The sequence below is a fragment of the Tenrec ecaudatus genome, chromosome 15 (assembly GCF_050624435.1).
Source record: "Tenrec ecaudatus isolate mTenEca1 chromosome 15, mTenEca1.hap1, whole genome shotgun sequence".
NCBI classification, from domain to species: domain Eukaryota; kingdom Metazoa; phylum Chordata; class Mammalia; order Afrosoricida; family Tenrecidae; genus Tenrec; species Tenrec ecaudatus.
This window is the reverse complement of record NC_134544.1, coordinates 110,743,774-110,763,157: the sequence shown is the minus strand read 5'-3', so window position 1 is coordinate 110,763,157 and position 19,384 is coordinate 110,743,774. Positions and strand designations below refer to the sequence as shown.

Below are 19,384 nucleotides of genomic sequence, written 5' to 3'. Positions count from 1 at the left end.
AAAAGAAATATGGAAAAATTTGACTTCATTGAAGTAAAACAGCAAAACAAAACCCTTTTGCCATATAAAAGATCCTGTTAAGAAGAGGAAAAGACAATCTGCAGAAAGTGAAAAGTATTTCAAGCCATATATATTGTTAAAAATATGAATAGAATATAGAATGAAAACTGCCTACAAAATTAAACAGTAAAAACTAAAAGTAAAACAAAAAACACAACCCAATTAAAGATGAATAAGTAACAAGCAGAGACATTTCACTGAAGAGGATACAGAAATGACAAATGAGCTCATGGAAAGATATTCAACATGATTAGTCATTACTTGTACGGGTAGTTGTTGACTCTGACTCACAACGACCCCACGTGCATCCGAGTAGAACTGAGCTTCATAGGGTTTTCCAGTGACTGATTTTTAGAAAGCAGTTACTAGAACTTTCTTCTGAGACACCTCTGGGTAGACTCAAACTCCCAACCTTTTAGATAAGCAGCCAAGTGTATGAGCCATTTGCACCATCAGGGACAATAGTCCTTGTTGTTTACCCCTGAATTGATTCCAATCCACAGTAACCCTGTAAAACAGAGTAGAATAGCCAAGCACTTAACCACTGCACTACCAAGGCTCTTTATTTATGTTACCCAACAGGGAAAGGTAATTAAAGGCCCAATGTGTTATCACTATATACCTAAAATCAGAAAAAGTAGTGATAACCCCAAATGCTAGCAAGAATGTGGAGAAACTGGGTCACTTATGCTTTGTGAGAATGTAAAACTGCATGACCACAGTGTATGTCTCCATTTATGCAACATCCTTGAAATGATAAAACTAGAAAAATAATGAACGGATCAGTGGTTGTCAGGAGTCAGGAAATAAATGGGAATAAGGGGAAAGACATGGATGTGGCTACAAAAGGCAACCAGGGGATCCTTGTAAACTCAAACAACTGCCCCTGAGTTGATGTTTTCTTATAACAATAAAACAAAAGAGCACGAATTTTACTGATAAAATTCAATGCTGGCTCAGTGGAATGAAGACTCTCACAACTGATGATAAGAATTGGCAGCAATCCAGCAATACTCAGTTGATAGCTTGGAACTACACTTTGGTAAATCTAGCCTAGGAAATCCATTCTAAATTACAATGCTACCCACAGGAAAATAAATGTTTCAGCAACAAAGACCTTTATCATAATAAACCAAATTTTTGTCATGTCAATTCTGACATATGACAAGCCATGTGTTTCCGAGTTGAAGAGTGTTCCATGGTGATTTCATTGGCTGCGACCTTTAAGCTCTGGGGGTCAATCACCAGGTGTTTATCTGTTTGTGCCACACAGGTCTCCTGATCATACCAGAGTGAGAAGCAATTACGTCCAACTAAATTATGGCAGAAATAAGAACAATGAATATCAGAATGTTGGCAATCGCTTAAATATAAGCAACACCTACAGCTGTCATTTCATGGAGAGAGACAGAGGGTGCAAATATGGGAGGGGGGAGGAAATTGTAGGAAGGAAAGTAAAAACAAGGAGTCAAAGAGGAACAAAGAAGGGCTTGGAAGGAGGACAGAAAGATGGATAACAGGCATATGAGTACATACAATTCTATTTTATTTTGAGCAAAAGAATATATATACGTACACACATATGCACATTTTTAACAGAAAATTAAGAATCATCCGTCTGTGAGAAGACAGACACAAAACATGACCTACTAGTGTTACAGCTCTTTTAGAATTTGTCTAGCAGGTTTTCTGGTTTTTCCGGAATCTCTCCCACCCCCCCCCTCCACACACACACAAAAACACGACCTACTATATGACTCCATTTATATGGTATCTTTGAAAGGAAAGAAAAAAGATGAGAAAAAAAGAATAAATAATCTAAAAAAAAAAAGACGAAAAATTGCCAGAGGACAGGGTAGAAAAATTTTTTGAGAGGTGTGAATTTGTCTATATTTCTAGCCTGTATGCTAAAAACAGGGAATGTTACAATTTATAAAGTATGCTTTGATTTTAAAATGGAGGAAGTCATGAACTTCTTTTCCCTGCTCATGTGGTCAGAGGGGTTGAGGTGGAGAGGCCAAATGCTTGCGCTGAATTTCAGCAGCAGAGCCAGATGGGAAGAGCAGGATGCAGGGGGATGGGTTCACGCATGGGTAAGTGTGGAAACTCTTTGAGGACACTAATTCAGATACAGAAAGCGTCAGGGAACCTAAATATAGGTAAGCTCCAAATAAGTCACTGTAAAAAAATGTAATCATATGATTAAGTTTCTATAGGATGTAAATTCCACAGTGGTGGCTCTGCATGAACTCCCTCCTGCTTCTCTGCAGACGGACCTCCTCGACTTCTTTAATTTAAAATCATAGGTTCCCAACTTATTGGCCTAGAGCCCCCTTTTCAGAACAAATAAAGATTACTCAGGGCCTGCCTGGCAATTAAAAACATTTGTACTCTAACTCATAATCCGGGATAAAGTGTAGGTATTTGCTTTTGCGGTACCCCCTGGAATTTTAGCAGACTTAACAGTTTTAGTACACGATTTCTGCGGAGACTGTGGCCTTGCTTTGACCACATGTCTGCTCTTAGGCCAATCGGCTGGGTGTCTGTTGTATGAAATGATTGTTCCAACTACAACGATTTAAGTGGGGAAAGAGACAAGTTACTCTTGAAGGCTGAGGACGGAGGGGAGAAGGGGGGAGGCGGGGTAGGAAAGCTTAGTGGGGGGAGGTATGATTACAGACCCGTACCGTATACCTGGTGTGATCAGCCTTTATTATTTTACCACACCTTAAAAAAGTACAGTAAGGTCAAACTAAAATAATCATTGTTCTACTTTTTATAGGGGAAATAACTGTTAATAATACATCTGTTTAAGAGCCTGATACAAAATACTATTTGTAATGTCGCATAAATAACTTACATTTATAGGAAAAATGTCCCTAACTTTAAAAAAGACAACTGGGCAGTAACAACATAAAATTTTACCTAATAAGATATAGTATTTCCCTACTCAAGGTTGTAAAATCTTAATTTGTCCCCACAACTGCACAAAGTTAAATGAACAACCAAACAGAACCAACAGCAAGTGTAATCCAAGAGAATTAATGCCCTAGTGAATATGTAAAATTATTAAATGCATGAATATAGTCAAAGTTTATATTTTAAGGCTTCACGACTTGATCACACAGTAATAGAACCAAAGGGGAAGGTGTTATTTTTTTAAGTACACCTTCTTTTAAAACAGTGGTTCTCAACCTCCCTAATGCCGCAACCCTGTAATACAGTTCCTCATGTTGTGGTGACCCCCCCAACCATAAAATTATTTTCATTGCTACTTAATAACTGTAAGTTTGCTACTGTTATGAATCGAGCAACCCCTGTGAAGGGTCGTTTGACCCCCAAAAGGTTCGCGACCCATAGGTTGAGAACTACTGCTTTAAAATGTTTTATCACAGTGTATTTCAGAAACATATCACAGAGTCTAAATTTGTGTCTTGCTTGAATAATGGCCAAACCTCAAAAACCAAGCTGAGCTTGATCCTGGCCCACAAAAGTCAGGAGCCTTGCGGTCTCAGCCATAGTCTTTTTTCTTTAATCATAAAATATGCAGAAATGGTTCTTTCTATCTAATTTTAAGGTTTAGCAGAAGGGAAATGTCTAGCTATAATTAATTAGAATAGTTTCATTTTTTGGAAATAGTTTTTATCTTAAAGTTCTGCCTCCTATTAGTCTATATTCACATTACAGCAGGCTCCTTCAGTACTGCCCTCACCCTGCTGGGTCACGTGCCTCTCAAATCCTGAAGGAGAAGTGGATTAATTACACAGATTCTGACAGCCCATGCCGCCATTGCCTTTGGCCACCATCACTGCTATTGGCCCTAGCTTCCTGTTCCTAGTGATTCTCAACCCATGTTCATTGTCTTGTCTACTGAAAATAGCTATTTTCTTAGCAACCTGCTTTACTCCAAGTGTGGAAAACGTCTTCTTTTCCTCCTTCATTTGTCAAAGTAGACTACTCATTATCTAGTTCTTTTTTTTCCTCAAAGGCTTAAGGTAACAAGAAGAACCTTGCTAGTAGAAACGATTTCTGTTCAACTACCAGCCAAAAGAGAAGCCCTGGTGGTGAGTCGTGAGTTGGGCTGTAATCAGCAAGGTCCTACGTTTGAAACCACCAGGTGCTCTTCAGGAGAAAGATGGGGCTTTCTACTCCCATAAAGTTAGCCTCAGAAACTTGCAGGGGCAGTTCTACCCTGTCCTATTAATTGGCATCAATTAGATGCAATGATTTTTTTTAATCAACTAAAAGTTGATGGTTCAAATTCACTCAGAGAGAGAAAAATCCTGGAAATCTACTTCTGTAGGATCTCAGCCATTGAAAAGTCTATGGAACACTGCCCTACTCTGGAACACACAGGGTGTCACTGTGAGTCAGAATTCACTCCATGGCAATGCTTTTTTTTCAATGTCTTTAAGATAGCACAGGGTAATTAGAACAGTGCAGAAAACAACTTGAGGGACAGAGTTTGGATCTTGCTCCTCACTCCATAAACTTCAAATTCACTGCCATTAAATCAGTTCAGACTCATAGTAACTCAATAAGCAGACTAGGACTGCTTCTGTGGGTTTCTGAGACTGTAAATGAATAGAAATTTGCCTCCTCTGTCTCCTGAGGAGCAGCTAGTGGTTTTGAACTGGTAACCCTACTGTTAGCGGTCCAATGCACAACTCACAACACCACCAGGGCTCTATGATCCTTCAGGTAGCCAGTGAACAATCTCCCACCTAACCTGCCCAGACAACATGGACCCTCAGAGCCCTGACTTTATCTTGGACTTAAAGCTTATAATCACAGTAATTACTGTTCCTTTCACTTGCTTAGTGATAAACCTAAAAGCACATTAGTCAAGAAATTTGCCTATCTCCCATTTCAGAGAACTCACGGAAGTCAATGCATTTATCTGATACAACCCAAAATCTCGAACTACAATAATAGAAATAAAGTGACAAATCAAAACCAGGACTCCTATCACCAAACCAGTCAAAGCCCAAACTTACCTCTTGTACATATTTTTCACCGAAAAAGCACTACTTGAAGTTAGCTGTGTCATAGAGATGAAATGCCTACAAATATTCAGCACTTATATTTGTAGTATTTTATTGTTGTTGTTTTACTTAGGTAATTATTACTTAGGTAAACTGGGTGCATGCAATTTCTTTAAAAAGTAGCAATCATATTTAATGGAATGCTATGCCTTGTTAAACAATGATGACATGGATGGTCCTGGAGAACATTATGCAGCGTGAACTCAGTCACTCACAAAATGAAAATATTGTATGAGTCCATTGCTAAAGAAAAAAAAAAACCATGAACAAGGTTTTCTTGCCAACGGAAACACACTTTGAGGGTGACCAGAGTGGGCGGTGTTAAGTGGGTGAAGGGGAAGAAAGTATTTGAAAAGAAGGGGAAAAGTAATCAAGGGAGATGAGTGGGGGCAACCTATGGGTGTGGGGGTGGGGTGGGGTTGTGAAGTACTTTAATTTGTTGAATACACAATTGATCATCTGAAATACAAGCCCCACCTGATTCACAATAAAAAATACATTTTACAATTATTAAAAATATTTAAAACTATTCTTAGCTCTTGGTACAGAATTTTAATTACAACAGCTGGCTGTGTGACATAAGTTCCTAAAGAATCAATATAGAATGGTTCCACTTATATAAAATGTCTAGAATGGGTAAATGTGCACAGAATAAAATAAAATGTATTAGTGTTTACCAGGAATGGATGGAAAGGGGGGAGGGGACTCATTGCTGAGGGGACACCGAGTTAAGGGTGATGGAAACATTTGGAATGGGATACTGATGATGACTACACAAGGTGAGGAAAAAATGTGTGGCCCTGAATTGTATTTGTGAAAAATGTTGAAATGGCAAATGTTATGTTTTATTATTACTAATGGCTCTTGCTACCCAGCTGCACCAAACGCAACAATACTTTTTAGAAAAGATTCAAGTGATTTGAGAAGTTTTCCTCACTCAGTTTTCCGATACTATTGACAGTAAGTACAGTGCGAGTCAACTAGCGATCGGCACAGATGTTCACACCGGGAAGCAGAGAGCCCTGCTCCTGAGAGCGCTTACCTCAAAGTCGATCAGCGGCAGGTCAGCTATGAGAGTCACCAGCAGCCCACTGTGGTAGAGTTCCTGAGCTAGCTGAGCCACTGCTTCGGTTGGGGGCTCCTTGTCACTCGTACCACATAGAATTTCTTTCATCGCTTGCAGGGATTTTGACACTTCCTCTGAGGCCTAACGACAAAAGAGTATGCTGATAGTACAGAAGAAAAGGTGTGTTCAGGTAAACACAAACAGAAATTTAAAAAAACAACCGACTTTCTATATCCTGTTTGCATATAGTCAAATAATACTATACAGTTATAAATAACAACAACAAAAAAACCTGAAAGTAGGCATTGCTTTTTTTTATTTTCAAAAAGTTACCAAATTCTGCTTATGTACAACAGGGCTTTAGTACTTCTAATTAGCATAATTGAGATAACTCTTTGAAGCACACTCTGACATTGTCTAACTTAACTAGGAATTAAGTATAAATTTTATTCATAAAATCATAATGACTTTGCTTTGCACACTTAGAAATAATAGCTTCTATTTACAATAAGACCCATACATTTTCTGTGTCAGTCCTCTTATCCTTTGTAAATAATCATTGTCTTCTTTGCTAACAATGAAATCTTAAAACACAAGCATAACTTGACAGCATCTTGAAAACATTATGCAAAGAAAAAGAAGTCAGCTACAGTATCCACAGATGGAGTCCATTTATATGAAATGCCCCAAACAGACAAATTCATAAATAAGTAGATCAATAGTTGCCAGAAGGGAGGAGAAATGGGAACTGACTGCTTAATAAGATGACAAAAATGCAAGCTAGTGGTGATGGCTGCATAATGATGTGAATGCACTGAAAGTTGGTCAATTGTACACTTGAAATGTCTAAAATGATTAACCTTATCTGAATGAAAAATAACCACCTCACAGGCACTGTGGACACGGCAGTGCTTCTGAGACTGGAAATCTCTACAGGAGCAGGGAGCTCCATCCTCTCCTGAGAAGCTGCCCTTGGGTTCGAACTGCTGACTTGGCAGTTAGCATCCAACGCTGACCAGGGCTCCTTAAAGAATGGATAGAGGTAGGGAAAGAAAAACAGCGTAGTCTAGCAGCGGGGAGGGAGGGGAAAATGAGGAGCTGATAGCAGGGGCTCCGGTGGAAAGCCAGTGTTTTGAGAATGAGGGCAAGAGATGTACAAATGTGCTCGACATACAATGTAAGTATGCGTGGATTGTGATGAGTTGTACGAGCCCCCGATAAAATGATTAAGGAAAACTTATTTGCTACATATTTTAAAACAAATGTAATGTGATGACTGTGTTAGGTCAGGCTGACTACAGAAACCGATCCAGTGACACTCATATGTGTGTAAGAAAGCTTTATATCAAGAAGGGATTATATATCAAGAAAACATTCCAGTCCAGTCCAAGTCAAGTCCTTAAGTCTGATACTAGTCCCAAAGTCCCTCTTCAGACTCTCACAGCCACATGCAGTGATGCAGAATGCAGGAACATCACAGGCCAGCATGTGGATCCAAGGTTAGTGGAAAACATGGCAGGGCTCCAACAGCTCTTCAGCTCAGTGAAAACGGTAGGTGAAGGCAGAGAGAGAGAGAGACCACACCTTTTTTCTAATACCCATTTTTATTTATTCTTTAATGAAGTGTTTTTTATTTTATCTTGGTCAAAATTTGGCTTAGTATTAAGATATTCTTGAATTTTAAACATATTCCACATCCCTTAGAAAATCTCACGTTATATAATACATCGGAATTGAGAGTTACCTGTTAGCACCAAAATACCCCCAAAACAACCCAAAACTCTCTGCCATTGTGGTCAGCAGCCCACTAGGGCTCTCATCTATATGACCACTTAGCATTTATTTCACAGACATTTTGAACTGTACTATAAATAAGTCATTTTAGAAAACACTGAATATGAAGATTTTAGCATACCTATAAAAAACGTTTTATAAACTTAAACTCACTGCTTTGGAGTTCATTCCAGCTCATGGCAACCCTATACGACAGAGCAGAAATGCCTCTGTGGGCTTCTGAGACTATATCTTTACAAGAGTAGAAAGCCTCATCTTTCTCCCATGGAGCAGGTGGTGGGTTTGAACTGTTTGCCTTTCAGTTTGCAGACCAACATGTAACCCAGTATGTAGTAGCTAAAATCACAAAGTTCCTCGCTATGAGGGAAGTACCTCTAACTATTATTTTAAAACAATTTTAAATGAGGTTACAATGCTGTAGACTTTGTTACTAATCGCTGGATTAAGAGGCTTTACCTTTTGTATTGATGTAACAGTACGACCTCAGAAACTGGGAGGCATCCTTAGAGCTGTAAGTTCTGTAGTACAGAGGAACCCAACATTGGTACTGCCTTTAGATAGCGACTTCAGAGTTTTAGAGATTCAAAAGTTTTAGATAATAATAGACTAAACAATCATAGCTTCATAAAACTAGAAATTAAAATTTTAATATGTTTATGGAGACCCTAAAGGTACACCAGAGATTCTTTGATGAGGTTTTCAACTTAAAATATATGTATTTAAAAATATTTTGGACTTAAAATATTATTGTTTTGCTCATACCTTGTCTGTCTTTTTGTCTTGGTTTTCCAAAATAGCCATGTTGTCTTTCAGAGTTTTCACAATTTCTGCTGGATTTTTGTGTGATTTACTAAACAAAGGCATTTTCTCTTTTTTTGATGTCTAGAAATCACTTCTTCCAAGATGGAATACTAAAAACAAACAAAAAATTAAATTTAATTCTTACTATGCTTAAATTGCTATATCAAAACATGTTGTCATCGGTTTTTAATAACAGCAAATTGAAATATTAAAAGCTGTCATGCTAACCAAGAGTGACCTCAACAAATGGAAGACTATCCCATGCTTGTGGATTGTAAAACACAATACAGTAAAGATGTCAGTTCTGCTCAAGGCACTATATACGTTTAATGCAATCCCAATACAATTGCCCCCATCGTTCTTCAAAGAAATGGAAAAACTGATTACCAACTTCATATGGAGAGGGAAGAAGCCCAGAATTAGCAGAGAACTCCTCAAGAAGAAAGACAGAGTGAGGGCTTCCTTTACCTGACTTTAGCACATATTATACACCCGTAGTTGTCAAAACCTCATAGTACAGGTACAATGACAGATATTCAGACAATGGAAAAGAACTGAAAACCCAGAAATAAAATTATCAGCATACAGATAACTGATCTTTGATAAGGGCCCAAAAAATGTCAAATGTGAAGCAGATGCCCTCTTCCACAAGTGGTGCTAGAAAAAATGGATATCTACCCGTAGAAAAATGAAGCAAGACCCTTAGCTCACTCCATGCCCAAGAATAAGCTCAAGGTGGATCACAGATCTCGAGGTAAAACCCCAAACTATTAGGGCCATCAATGAGGGAATTGGGACCAACTTGAGAACTTTGGAGCAAGGAATACATAGGCTATCAGAAATAGGGAAGGACACAAACACAGAGGAGACACATCTGACAAGTGGGATATACTGAAGATAAAACACCTGTGTATATGGAAAGAATTCACAAAGAGAGTAATAAGAGAGTCCACAGACTGGGAAAACATCTTTAGCAATGACACATCAGACAAAGGCTTTATTTCTAAAATCTAAATACTCTGCTAGCTTAAAAAAAACAAAAACCCAAAAACGAATTGCCCACTGAGAAGGTGGGCATAGGACCTGAACAGAAGTTTCACAGGAGCAGAAATTCACATGGCCAATAAACATATGAGAAAATGTTCCCAATCTTTAGCCATAAAAGAAATGCAAATTAAAACAACAAGGAGATACCACCTAACACCCTCAAAGATAGTCCAATTCAAACAATCAGAAAGCAACAAGTGTTGGAGGGGCTGTGGGGAGACAGGAACTCTCATCCACTGCTGGTGGGCCTCTAAGTATGTACAGCTACTATGGAAATCAATCTGGCGATTTCTAAAACAGATGGAAATTGCGCTACCATATGACCCAGCACTCCCCCTACTGGGCATATACCCAGAAGAGGCAAGAGACAAACCACGGCCAGACATCTGTGCTCCAAAGTTCATCATGGCAGAGTTCACAATTGCAAGGAGTTGGAAACAACCCAAATTTCCACCAATAGATGAATGGATTAAAAAACTGTGGTATATACATACAATGGAGTACTGCAATTCACTAAAAAGCAGTGATGAATGTATGAAGCACATCGCTGCATGGGAAGAACTGGAGGAAATCATGCTAAGCAAAGTGAACCAAGCACAAAAGGATAAGTACAACATGGGTCTGCAGGGTAAGCTTTAAAAAATTTGCAAAAGGGGTATAGGGAAACAAAACTACTGTATACAAACATTCCTGGGGCAAAGAACATGTAGTATGGCAGGGGCCAGAGCAAATCCAGGTATACATATGGTAGCCAACTAAAAAGGAGGGGGGGAAGAGGGGGAGAAGAAAAGAAATGGGTAGCTGGGGCACAGGGCACTAACCCACCCATGGGGAGGGTATTGTTTATATCTCCACAGGGAAAGAGGGACCAGACTTCAACCCAGTGCTCCAAGATGTGAATGCAACATTCCGGCATGGAGCAGGGAACCAGTGGAGAAGTCTCAGGGGCCAGCCACAATCCCAACTACGTGGAAACCTGCCCCTTCCCCGAGAAGAATTTATTTCAGACTGAATATGCAGCTCCGGGAAAGGGACATATCTGATCAGAGAACATGGCAGCAAATGAAGGGGGAGGAAGAGAGAGTGGAGTACATCCTGCCACACCAAGCCTTGAGGACAAAATTCCCACTGAGAGCACCCAATCCACAGAGATCATATGGCCGTCCCTACTATGAGACACCATTCCTCACTGACCCATAGCCCTACAGGGGACAAGACTGGAGACACAGTGTGGGAATTCCGCCAAATCTGCTCCCACCAAACTGAGGCAAAACACTAAAGGCAGGCAACAGAACAGCAAGGGGAACAGAGTTACGAAGTCCCCTGGGAATACCAAAAATAGACTTTGGGGCTATGGTTTGGCTCCTGATAAGTCTCGAACCAGAGACACTCCTAAAGGCCAACAAACAGTCCTTGAACTAACTATAAGCTTTTCTTTCTTGTGTGGTTTTTTTTTTTTTTTGGTCATTGGCTTGTTGGTGTTGTTGTTTTGTTTTCTTTTGTTGCTTGGATTTGCTCTGTCTCATTTTTGTGCATGTTATTATACTGTAACCCAAATGAAGGCTGAGCATGATAGTGGGGCAGGAGGAAAGTCAAAGGAAATAGAGGAAAGAGCTAGGAGGCAAAGGGCATATATAGAGGTCTAAATACAGGCATGTACATATGGACATTGAGCCTTCACTCAAGTACTCCCTCAATGCAAGGATACTTTGTTCTATTAAATTAGCATTCCATGATGCTCACCTTCCCGACATGATCTCTAAAGACAAAGCGGGTGCATAGCAAATGTGGTGAAGAAAGCTGATGGAGCCCGACTATCAAAAGATATAGTGTCTAGGGTCTTAAAGCCTTGAATGTCAACAAGCGGTCATCTAGCTCAGAAGCAACAAAGCCCACATGGAAGAAGCACACCAGCCTGCATTATCACGAGGTGCTGAAAGGATCAGTTATCAGTCATCCAAGAACAAAAAATCATATTATTGTGTGCTCACCTCCCCGATATGATCACTGAAGATAAATGGGTGCATAAGCAAATGTGGTGAAGAAAGCGGATGGTACCTGACTATCAAAAAATATAGCATCTGGGGTCTTAAAGATTTGACGATAAACAAGTGGCCATCTAGCTCAGAAACAACAAAGCCCACCAGCCTGTGTGATCACAAGGTATTAAAGGGATCAGGTACCAGGCATCATCAGAACAAAAAATCCTATCAATGTGAATGAGGGGGAGTGTGGAGTGGAGACCCAAAGCCCATCTGTAGACAACTGGACTTCCCCTTACAGAAGGGTCACATGGAACAGACCAGCCAGTCAGGGTGCGATGTAGCAACAATGAAACATACAACTTTACTCTAGTTCCTAAATGCTTCGCCCCTCACCCCCACTATCATGATCCCAATTCTACCCTACAAATCTGGCTAGACCAGAGGATGTACACTGGTACAGATAGGAACTAGAAACACAGGGAATCCAGGGCGGATGATCCCTTCAGGACCAGTGGTGTGAGTGGCAATACGGGCAGGGCAGAGAGAGGTTGGGTTGGAAAGGGGGAACCAATTACAATGATCTACATGTGACCTCCTCCCTGGGGGACGAACAACAGAAAAGTGGGTGAAGGGAGACATTGGACAGTGCAAGATATGACAAAATAATGATTTATAAATGATCAAGGGTTCATGAGGGAGGGAGAGCAGGGGAGGAGGAGGGCAAAAAATGAAGAGCTGATGCCAGGGGCTTAAGTGGAGAGCAAATGTTTTGAGAATGATGAAGGCAATGAATGTACAAATGTGCTTTACACAATGAATGGATGTACGGATTGTGATAAGAGTTGTATGAGCCCTAATAAAATGATTTTTTATAAAAAGCTGTCATGCTGTGGAAAGAAAAAAAAAGCTGTTGTACTGAGTTTCATCAAGCTTTATACCAAATTAAAATGTATAAAACATTTTATGAAAGACATTAAAATGTCTTTAGCCTAAAAGATTTTTCTGAGTTGTAAATTTTGGGTTTTTTTTGAAGGTAGTGTAGAAATAGGAAAAAGGATACTAACGCGTATAATCAGAAACTTACAATCTATGTCAACTGGAAAACAGCAGGAATAACAAATAATAACAAAAAGCATGAAACGTTAAAGTGGGTTGAGGAGCTATAAATTATTGTAAAACAATATATCCTATTCTGCAATTGAATAGTTTCTGGTTTTTGGCAAACCTATGCTGTCACATAGGCGTAATTTGACCTAAAATCTATTATACTACCTTATGCAAAGCTTTGTGTCTATCCAAGATTATGCAGGTAGCACACAGCAGAAGTAGGCCCAGCTATCCAATGGCAGTTTTCTCCCTCCAGCCACCCTGCTCCATCCTCCATAAACATTTTGAATGTATTCTGCCTTTATTTATATAAAGTCCATAAACTAAAAAAAAAACATTAAAGGAAAGCCTGTACATCTTTATTTTTTTCTTGAGTTTTATAAAGAGGGAAGTTGTTCTTCTAATGCTATTTTTATCTTCCATCACCACCCACTGAGAATCACAATATGATCTTCACGTGTTTTATCATTTTTTTAAAACTGTTTTATTAGGGGCTCATACAACTCTTATCACAATCTATACATACACCAGTTGTGTAAAGCACATTTGTACATTCATTGCCTTCATCATTCTCAAAACACTTTCTCTCCACATAAGACCCTGGCATCAGTTCCTCCACATGCTTTATCTTTTAATGTGCTGCCAATGTTCAATATCAGCATTGGGTCTGATTGGGATGCCTTCTGATGCTTCTTAAACATCTCCTTGAGAAGTACCTTTGACTGAGAGTAGATAAAGTCTCCTTTCCCAGTCCCTTCCCAACTTGGGGAATAGAGCGGTCTAAGGATCCTTGCTGAAAGCAGGAACTCTTTATCATATCTTATGCTTTATCATCAAAATTCACACCAGGTTTTGATTTGCTTTATAATATACATACATAAATATGTAAGTTTGTGCCATTGGATGCCTTGATCACATACAGCAAGTACGAACTTTGATTACCTTAAGCAGAGAAGAAAATTTATTGGGAGGACATGGAGGTAGTTCACAGATCTGGTGGAAATCCTGAAGAACCAGATTTGAGAAATTGAGCTATAGGAGGGAGATACTTAGAATTAGAGCCGAGGTTCTATCACAGGAATAGCTGGTTGGGTGCTACTATTAATTGGCATATACAATATTTTGTTCGTTACATAATTACATCATGCTAAGTAGAAAAATATTGAAATATGACTCAATATTCATCAATAGGATTTTTTAAAATCATTTTATTAGGGGCTCATACAACTCCTATCACAATCCATACGTACATCAATTGTGCAAAGCACATTTGTACATTCATTGCCTCATCATTCTCAAAGTATTTGCTCACCACCCAAGCCCCTGGCATCAGGTCCTCATTTTTTTTCCCCTCCCTCCCCGCTCCCCACTCCCTCATGAAACCTTGATAATTTATAAATTATTATTTTGTAAAATAAATCAATGCTATCTATAAAATGAATACTATATTACTATAAAAACATTGCATTATATCTAAATATATACTCAGAATGATATTGGAGGAAATTAAGAAAGGTTGGGGAAAAGTTGCAAACTACTATGTTAATATCTACTGTTTTTGTTTTACAAGTATTTATTTGTATGTATATTGAACACATTTTAGCAGAAGAGGCCACGGCACAAGGGATGCCACTGCTGATATCAAAAGGATCTTGCCTGAAAGCAGGGAATATCAGAAAGGTGTTTACTTGTGTTAATTGACAATGTCAAGGCAATCGACTGTGTTGATCATAACCAACTATGGATGACCCTGAGAAGAATGAGAATTCCAGAACACTTCACTGTGTTCATTTGGAACTTATTCATGGATCAAGAATCAATTGTGGGAACAGAACAAATGAATACTGAATGGTTTAAAATCAGGAAAGGTGTATAACAGGTTGTATTCTCTTATCATAATTACTCAGTCTGTGTGCTGAGCAAAAAAAGGCTTATATGAAGAAGATGTGGCATCAGGATTGGAAGAAGGCTATTAGCAACCTACACTACACAGAGGACACAACCTTGCTCACCGAAAGCGAGGAGAACTTAAAGCATTGCTGATGGGGATCAAGATGGCTGCCTTCAGTATGGACTGCAACTCAACGTAAAAAACAAACCAACCTTAATTCTCACAACTAGTCCAGCAGGTAACACCATGATAAACAGAAAAGACTGAATGGCCAAGGATTTTATATTCCTCAAGAATTTTATATTTCTTGGAACAATCAATGCTGATGGAAGCAGCACTCAAGAAAGCAAAAGATGCATTGCATTAGGTAAAACCGCTGTAGAAGACTTCTTTAGAGTATTGAAAATCAAGGATGTTACTTTGAGAACTAGAGTGCACCTGGCCCAAATATATAATTTTATTGGGGGCTTTTACAGCTCTTTTCACACTCCATACATCCATCCATTGCATCAAGCACACTTGTACATATGTGCCATCATCGTTTTCAAAACATTTGCTTTCTACTTGAGCCCTTGGTTTCAGATAATTTTCTCCCCCTCCCCCCTGCCTCCCTCACGATCCCTTGATAATTCATAAATTATTATTTTCATGTTTTACACTGACCACTGTCTGCCTTCACCCACTTTTCTGTTATCTGTCCCCCAGAAGGGAGCTTACAGAAGGGGGCTTATATGTTGATCATTGCAATTGGTTCCCCCCCTCTCTCCAACGTTTTCCTTCCCCTCCTGGTATCACTATTCTCATTAATGGTCCTGAGGGGTTTGTTTGTCCTGGATTCCCTGTGTTGCAAGCTCTTGTCAGTACCAGTGTACATGCTCTGATCTAGCCAGATTTGTAAGGTATAATTTGCGGTCATGACAGTAGGGGGGTGGGGGGGCGAAGCATTAAAGAACTAGAGGAAGGTTCTGTGTTTCGTCAGTGTTATACTGCACCCTGACTGGCTCATCTCTTCCTTGTGACCCTTCTTGTAAGGGGATGTACAATTGGCTACAGATGGACTTTGGATCTCCACTCTGTCTTCCCCCTCATACACATCGATACAATTTTTTGTTCCAGGTCTTTGATGCCTGACACCTGGTCCCTTTGACACCTCATGATCACACAGGCTGGTGTGTTTCTTCTATGTGGGCTTTGTTGCTTCTGAGCTACATGGCCACTTGTTTATCTTCTAGCCTTTTAAGACCCCAGATGCTATATCTTTTGATAGCCAGGCACCATCAGCTTTCTTTACCACATTTATTTATGCACACTTTTGTCTTCAGCAATCATGTCAGGGAGGGTGACCATCACAGAATGCCAGGTTATTAGAACAAGGTTTTCTTGTATTGAGGGAGTACTTGAGTGGAGGCCCAATGTCCATCTGCTGCCTTAATACTTAACAATATACGTATGTAGATCTATTTCCCTATCATTATATATGTGTTTACATGTGTATATGCCCATATTTAGACCTCTATAAATATCTTTTGCCTCCAAGTTCTTTCCTCTATTTCCTTTTACTTTCTTGTCCCACTATTATGTTTGGCTTTCATTCAGGTTTTAATAACTCTTCTCAGCTACATTGCCCTTGATTAACTCCTACCAGGCATACTATGCTCTCCTCGCCATCTATTTTGGATCACTTGTTGTTCTCTTGTCCCTGGGTTTTTTGACACCCCCTTTCCTTTCCCCTGTCTCCCCCTCTCCCATGTCCCCAGAACCATCGGCCCATTGTTTACTCCTCCGGATTGTTTATCCCACCTATCTTATCTAGATAGACATGCAAAGTCAATAATGAGCACAGAAATAAGACAAAGCAAAATATAACAAAAGAAAACAAAAACAGCAACAATAACAACAAAAACTAAAGGCAAAAAAAGAAAAGCCTGTAAATAGTTCTAGGTCTGTCTGTTGACCTTGATGAGTGTTTTCCCAGTTGAGTCTGATGGGGTGCCATGCCCTGGTCCCAAAGCATATTTTTGAGATTCCTCGGGGACTTCATTGCTTTCCTCCCCGTGCTCCTCTGATGCAGGCTCTCAGTGTTTCATTTTGTGTGGTGGGGTCAGATCAGGCAGAATTCCCGCACTGTCTCCAGTGTTGTCCCCTGTAGTGCTACGGGTCAGTGAGAGGCCTCGTGTCTTGTGGTGGGGCTGGATACGTTCCTCTCTGTGCACTGACTGCTCTGAACAGGAATACTGTCCTCAGGGCTTAGTGGGCCAGGAAGTGTTCCACTCTCTCTCCTTCCCTCTTCATTTGCTCCCGATCAGAAGCACCCATCTCCCTTAGCTACAATGTCAGTACTGGCCTCTGAAGTGCATTCTTCTAGGGAGCATGGGGACCCAAATATTTTCAAGTGCCTCATATGTATGTGAAAGTTGAACGTTGAAGAAGCAAGACCAGAGAAGATCGATGCATTTTAATTGTAGTGCTGGAAAAGAATATTGAAAGTAACATTGACTGCTGAGTGGACAAACCGAACTGTCTTGGAAGAAGTGCAACCAGAGTACCCATTAAAAGCAAGGATGGTGAGACTTCATCTTACATACTTTGGACAGGTTGTCAGGAGAGCCTAATCACTGGAGAATGATATTGTGTTAGACAGGGTTCTCTAGACAAACAAAACCAGACCGCTAATAATTATACATATATATATAGAGAGAGAGATATAGATAACATAAATAAACAGTAAATTCAATTATAAAGCAATACAAATGGATCAGTGCAACTCACTCCTGTGAGACACTGGCAGTCCTTCAAGTCTTGAGGGCTGCTGGGTAGTCCTCTGTAGAGCAATTCAGGCTATCCAGGCACAGGCAGCAAACAGCAAGGCAGGTCACCAACAGTCAGCCAAATGACAGGGTCCAACAGTCTGTAACTCAAGAGATGCAAATTCCAATGGTGTGGTGAAGCAGGTCTTGAAGGAACTTCAAATTACAGCGACACAGTCCACGGGTTAGGTGCCCCACAGGTAGTGCAGCTTGCAAATTGAGGCACAGAACAAGCAAGGCAGCCACACACTGGTCCGATGATCAAAGAGCAAGAGACAAGACAGGAGAGCCATTTACCTCTCTGCCCTTCAATTAATCCCACATGTGTTTATCGACCAGGTTGGCACAATAAACTAATACCTCAAACATCATGTTTGGTAATGTAGAGGGGCAGTGAGAAAGAGGAAAGCTGGGTTAAGATTAATTGACACAGGGGTTGCAATAATGTGTTCAAGCATGAGAATAATGGTGAAGACTATGCAAGGCCTGGCAGAGTTTTGTTCCATTGTGCATAAGGTTCCTATGGTTTGGAACCAACTCCATGGCACCTAACAATCAGGAAGCCTCTATCTAGTCTTGCAGTAGTAATGGATTCAATGCCTGACTCAGAGCAAGTGGTTAACACTGTCTGGGCATCATCTGCGCTGTGAAATCAAGGCATTCTTAACATTAGATAGAACATCATATTTTAAAATTAGGTAGACCATATTGCATGCATTCCTAATTGTTTTATTACTATTCAAATCCATTATGTTTTTAACTCCTAACATCCATAATGGCTGAAGGAAAAGTTCTTAAAGTATCTTCTGGAGCTAGTGCAGTGGTAATAAATTTCCCATAAAACCTACCTTAGATTTTATAGTACATTAGAGTTCAGCTAAACTGACAGAAGATGCTATTTTAGTCCAGCAGACTGACAATAGATCAACACCTCCTCAAAAACCCAAACAAACACGCTACCATGGAATAGATTCCGAATCACAGCAACCCGCGACAGGGTTTCTGAGACTGTACATCTTTATGGGAGCAAATAGCCTCATCTTCCTTCCACAGGGCGGCTGATAGGTTTGAACTGTCAATCTTGCCGTTAGCAGTCAACACGTAACTCATGGCACTTATAATTTTGTTGAGGATATCGTGTGAATTTGACCCCCAGGATTAGCTCTGAGGGACCAAGCAGCACTACACTGTCATGGACTAGCCCCGTTGTACTTTTCCACTTTCAAGAATAAGTAACAAGCCAAGCAAAAATAATGCTGGTTCTGTTTTAATTTTTTTAAAGTGAAGCATGAGGGCTGTGGGGCTGTGGACATTTCTCTTGTTGGACAGGAAAGGTTGTTTCTGAAATTAATTCTCTGCAGGAGATAGGACAGATATCTCTAGTCCAGCAAGACTCCAACTGCATTCCTTTTCAATGTTCTTCAAGCCTGGGGAATAAAAAGAAGTCTAGAAGGGCAAGATGCAAGCTTTAAGGTGGACCGGCAAAGGTTTCCCTGTGAACTGTTCATTGAACGGCACTTGCTACTCTTTTTTTTTTTTTAATTTTAACAATTTATTAGGGGCTCATACAACTCTTATCACAGTCCATACATATACATACATCAATTGTATAAAGCATATCTGTACAGTCTTTGCCCTAATCATTTTTTCTCCTCTTTTCTTTTTTTACATTTTATTAGGGACTCATACAACTCTTACCACAATCCATACATATACATACATCAATTGTATAAAGCACATCCATACATTCCCTGCCCCAATCATTCTCAAGGCATTTGCTC

The 19,384-nt window shown here is 39.8% G+C and overlaps 1 protein-coding gene and 1 non-coding gene across 3 annotated transcripts in view; one reads left to right on the top strand and one right to left on the bottom strand.

Annotated features, from left to right (window-relative positions):
• CAB39L (calcium binding protein 39 like) overlaps positions 1-19,384 on the bottom strand; it is a 162,357-nt gene that overhangs the window by 61,550 nt on the left and 81,423 nt on the right. Inside the window, exons 2-5 of one of the 2 annotated variants that reach the window (XM_075532560.1) lie at positions 17,566-17,704; positions 13,848-13,937; positions 8,728-8,876; positions 6,148-6,312 (exon numbers count right to left, since the gene is read on the bottom strand). In XM_075532560.1, coding sequence (XP_075388675.1) covers positions 6,148-6,312; positions 8,728-8,829 — 267 coding nt within the window. In that variant the 5' untranslated portion in view covers positions 8,830-8,876; positions 13,848-13,937; positions 17,566-17,704. The remainder of the gene's footprint in view (positions 1-6,147; positions 6,313-8,727; positions 8,877-13,847; positions 13,938-17,565; positions 17,705-19,384) is intronic. The other variant, XM_075532559.1, reaches the window with a different exon arrangement.
• Positions 1,711-1,774, top strand: LOC142428367 (U7 small nuclear RNA). The gene has a single exon (XR_012780284.1). It is a non-coding gene; the product is annotated as a U7 small nuclear RNA (small nuclear RNA).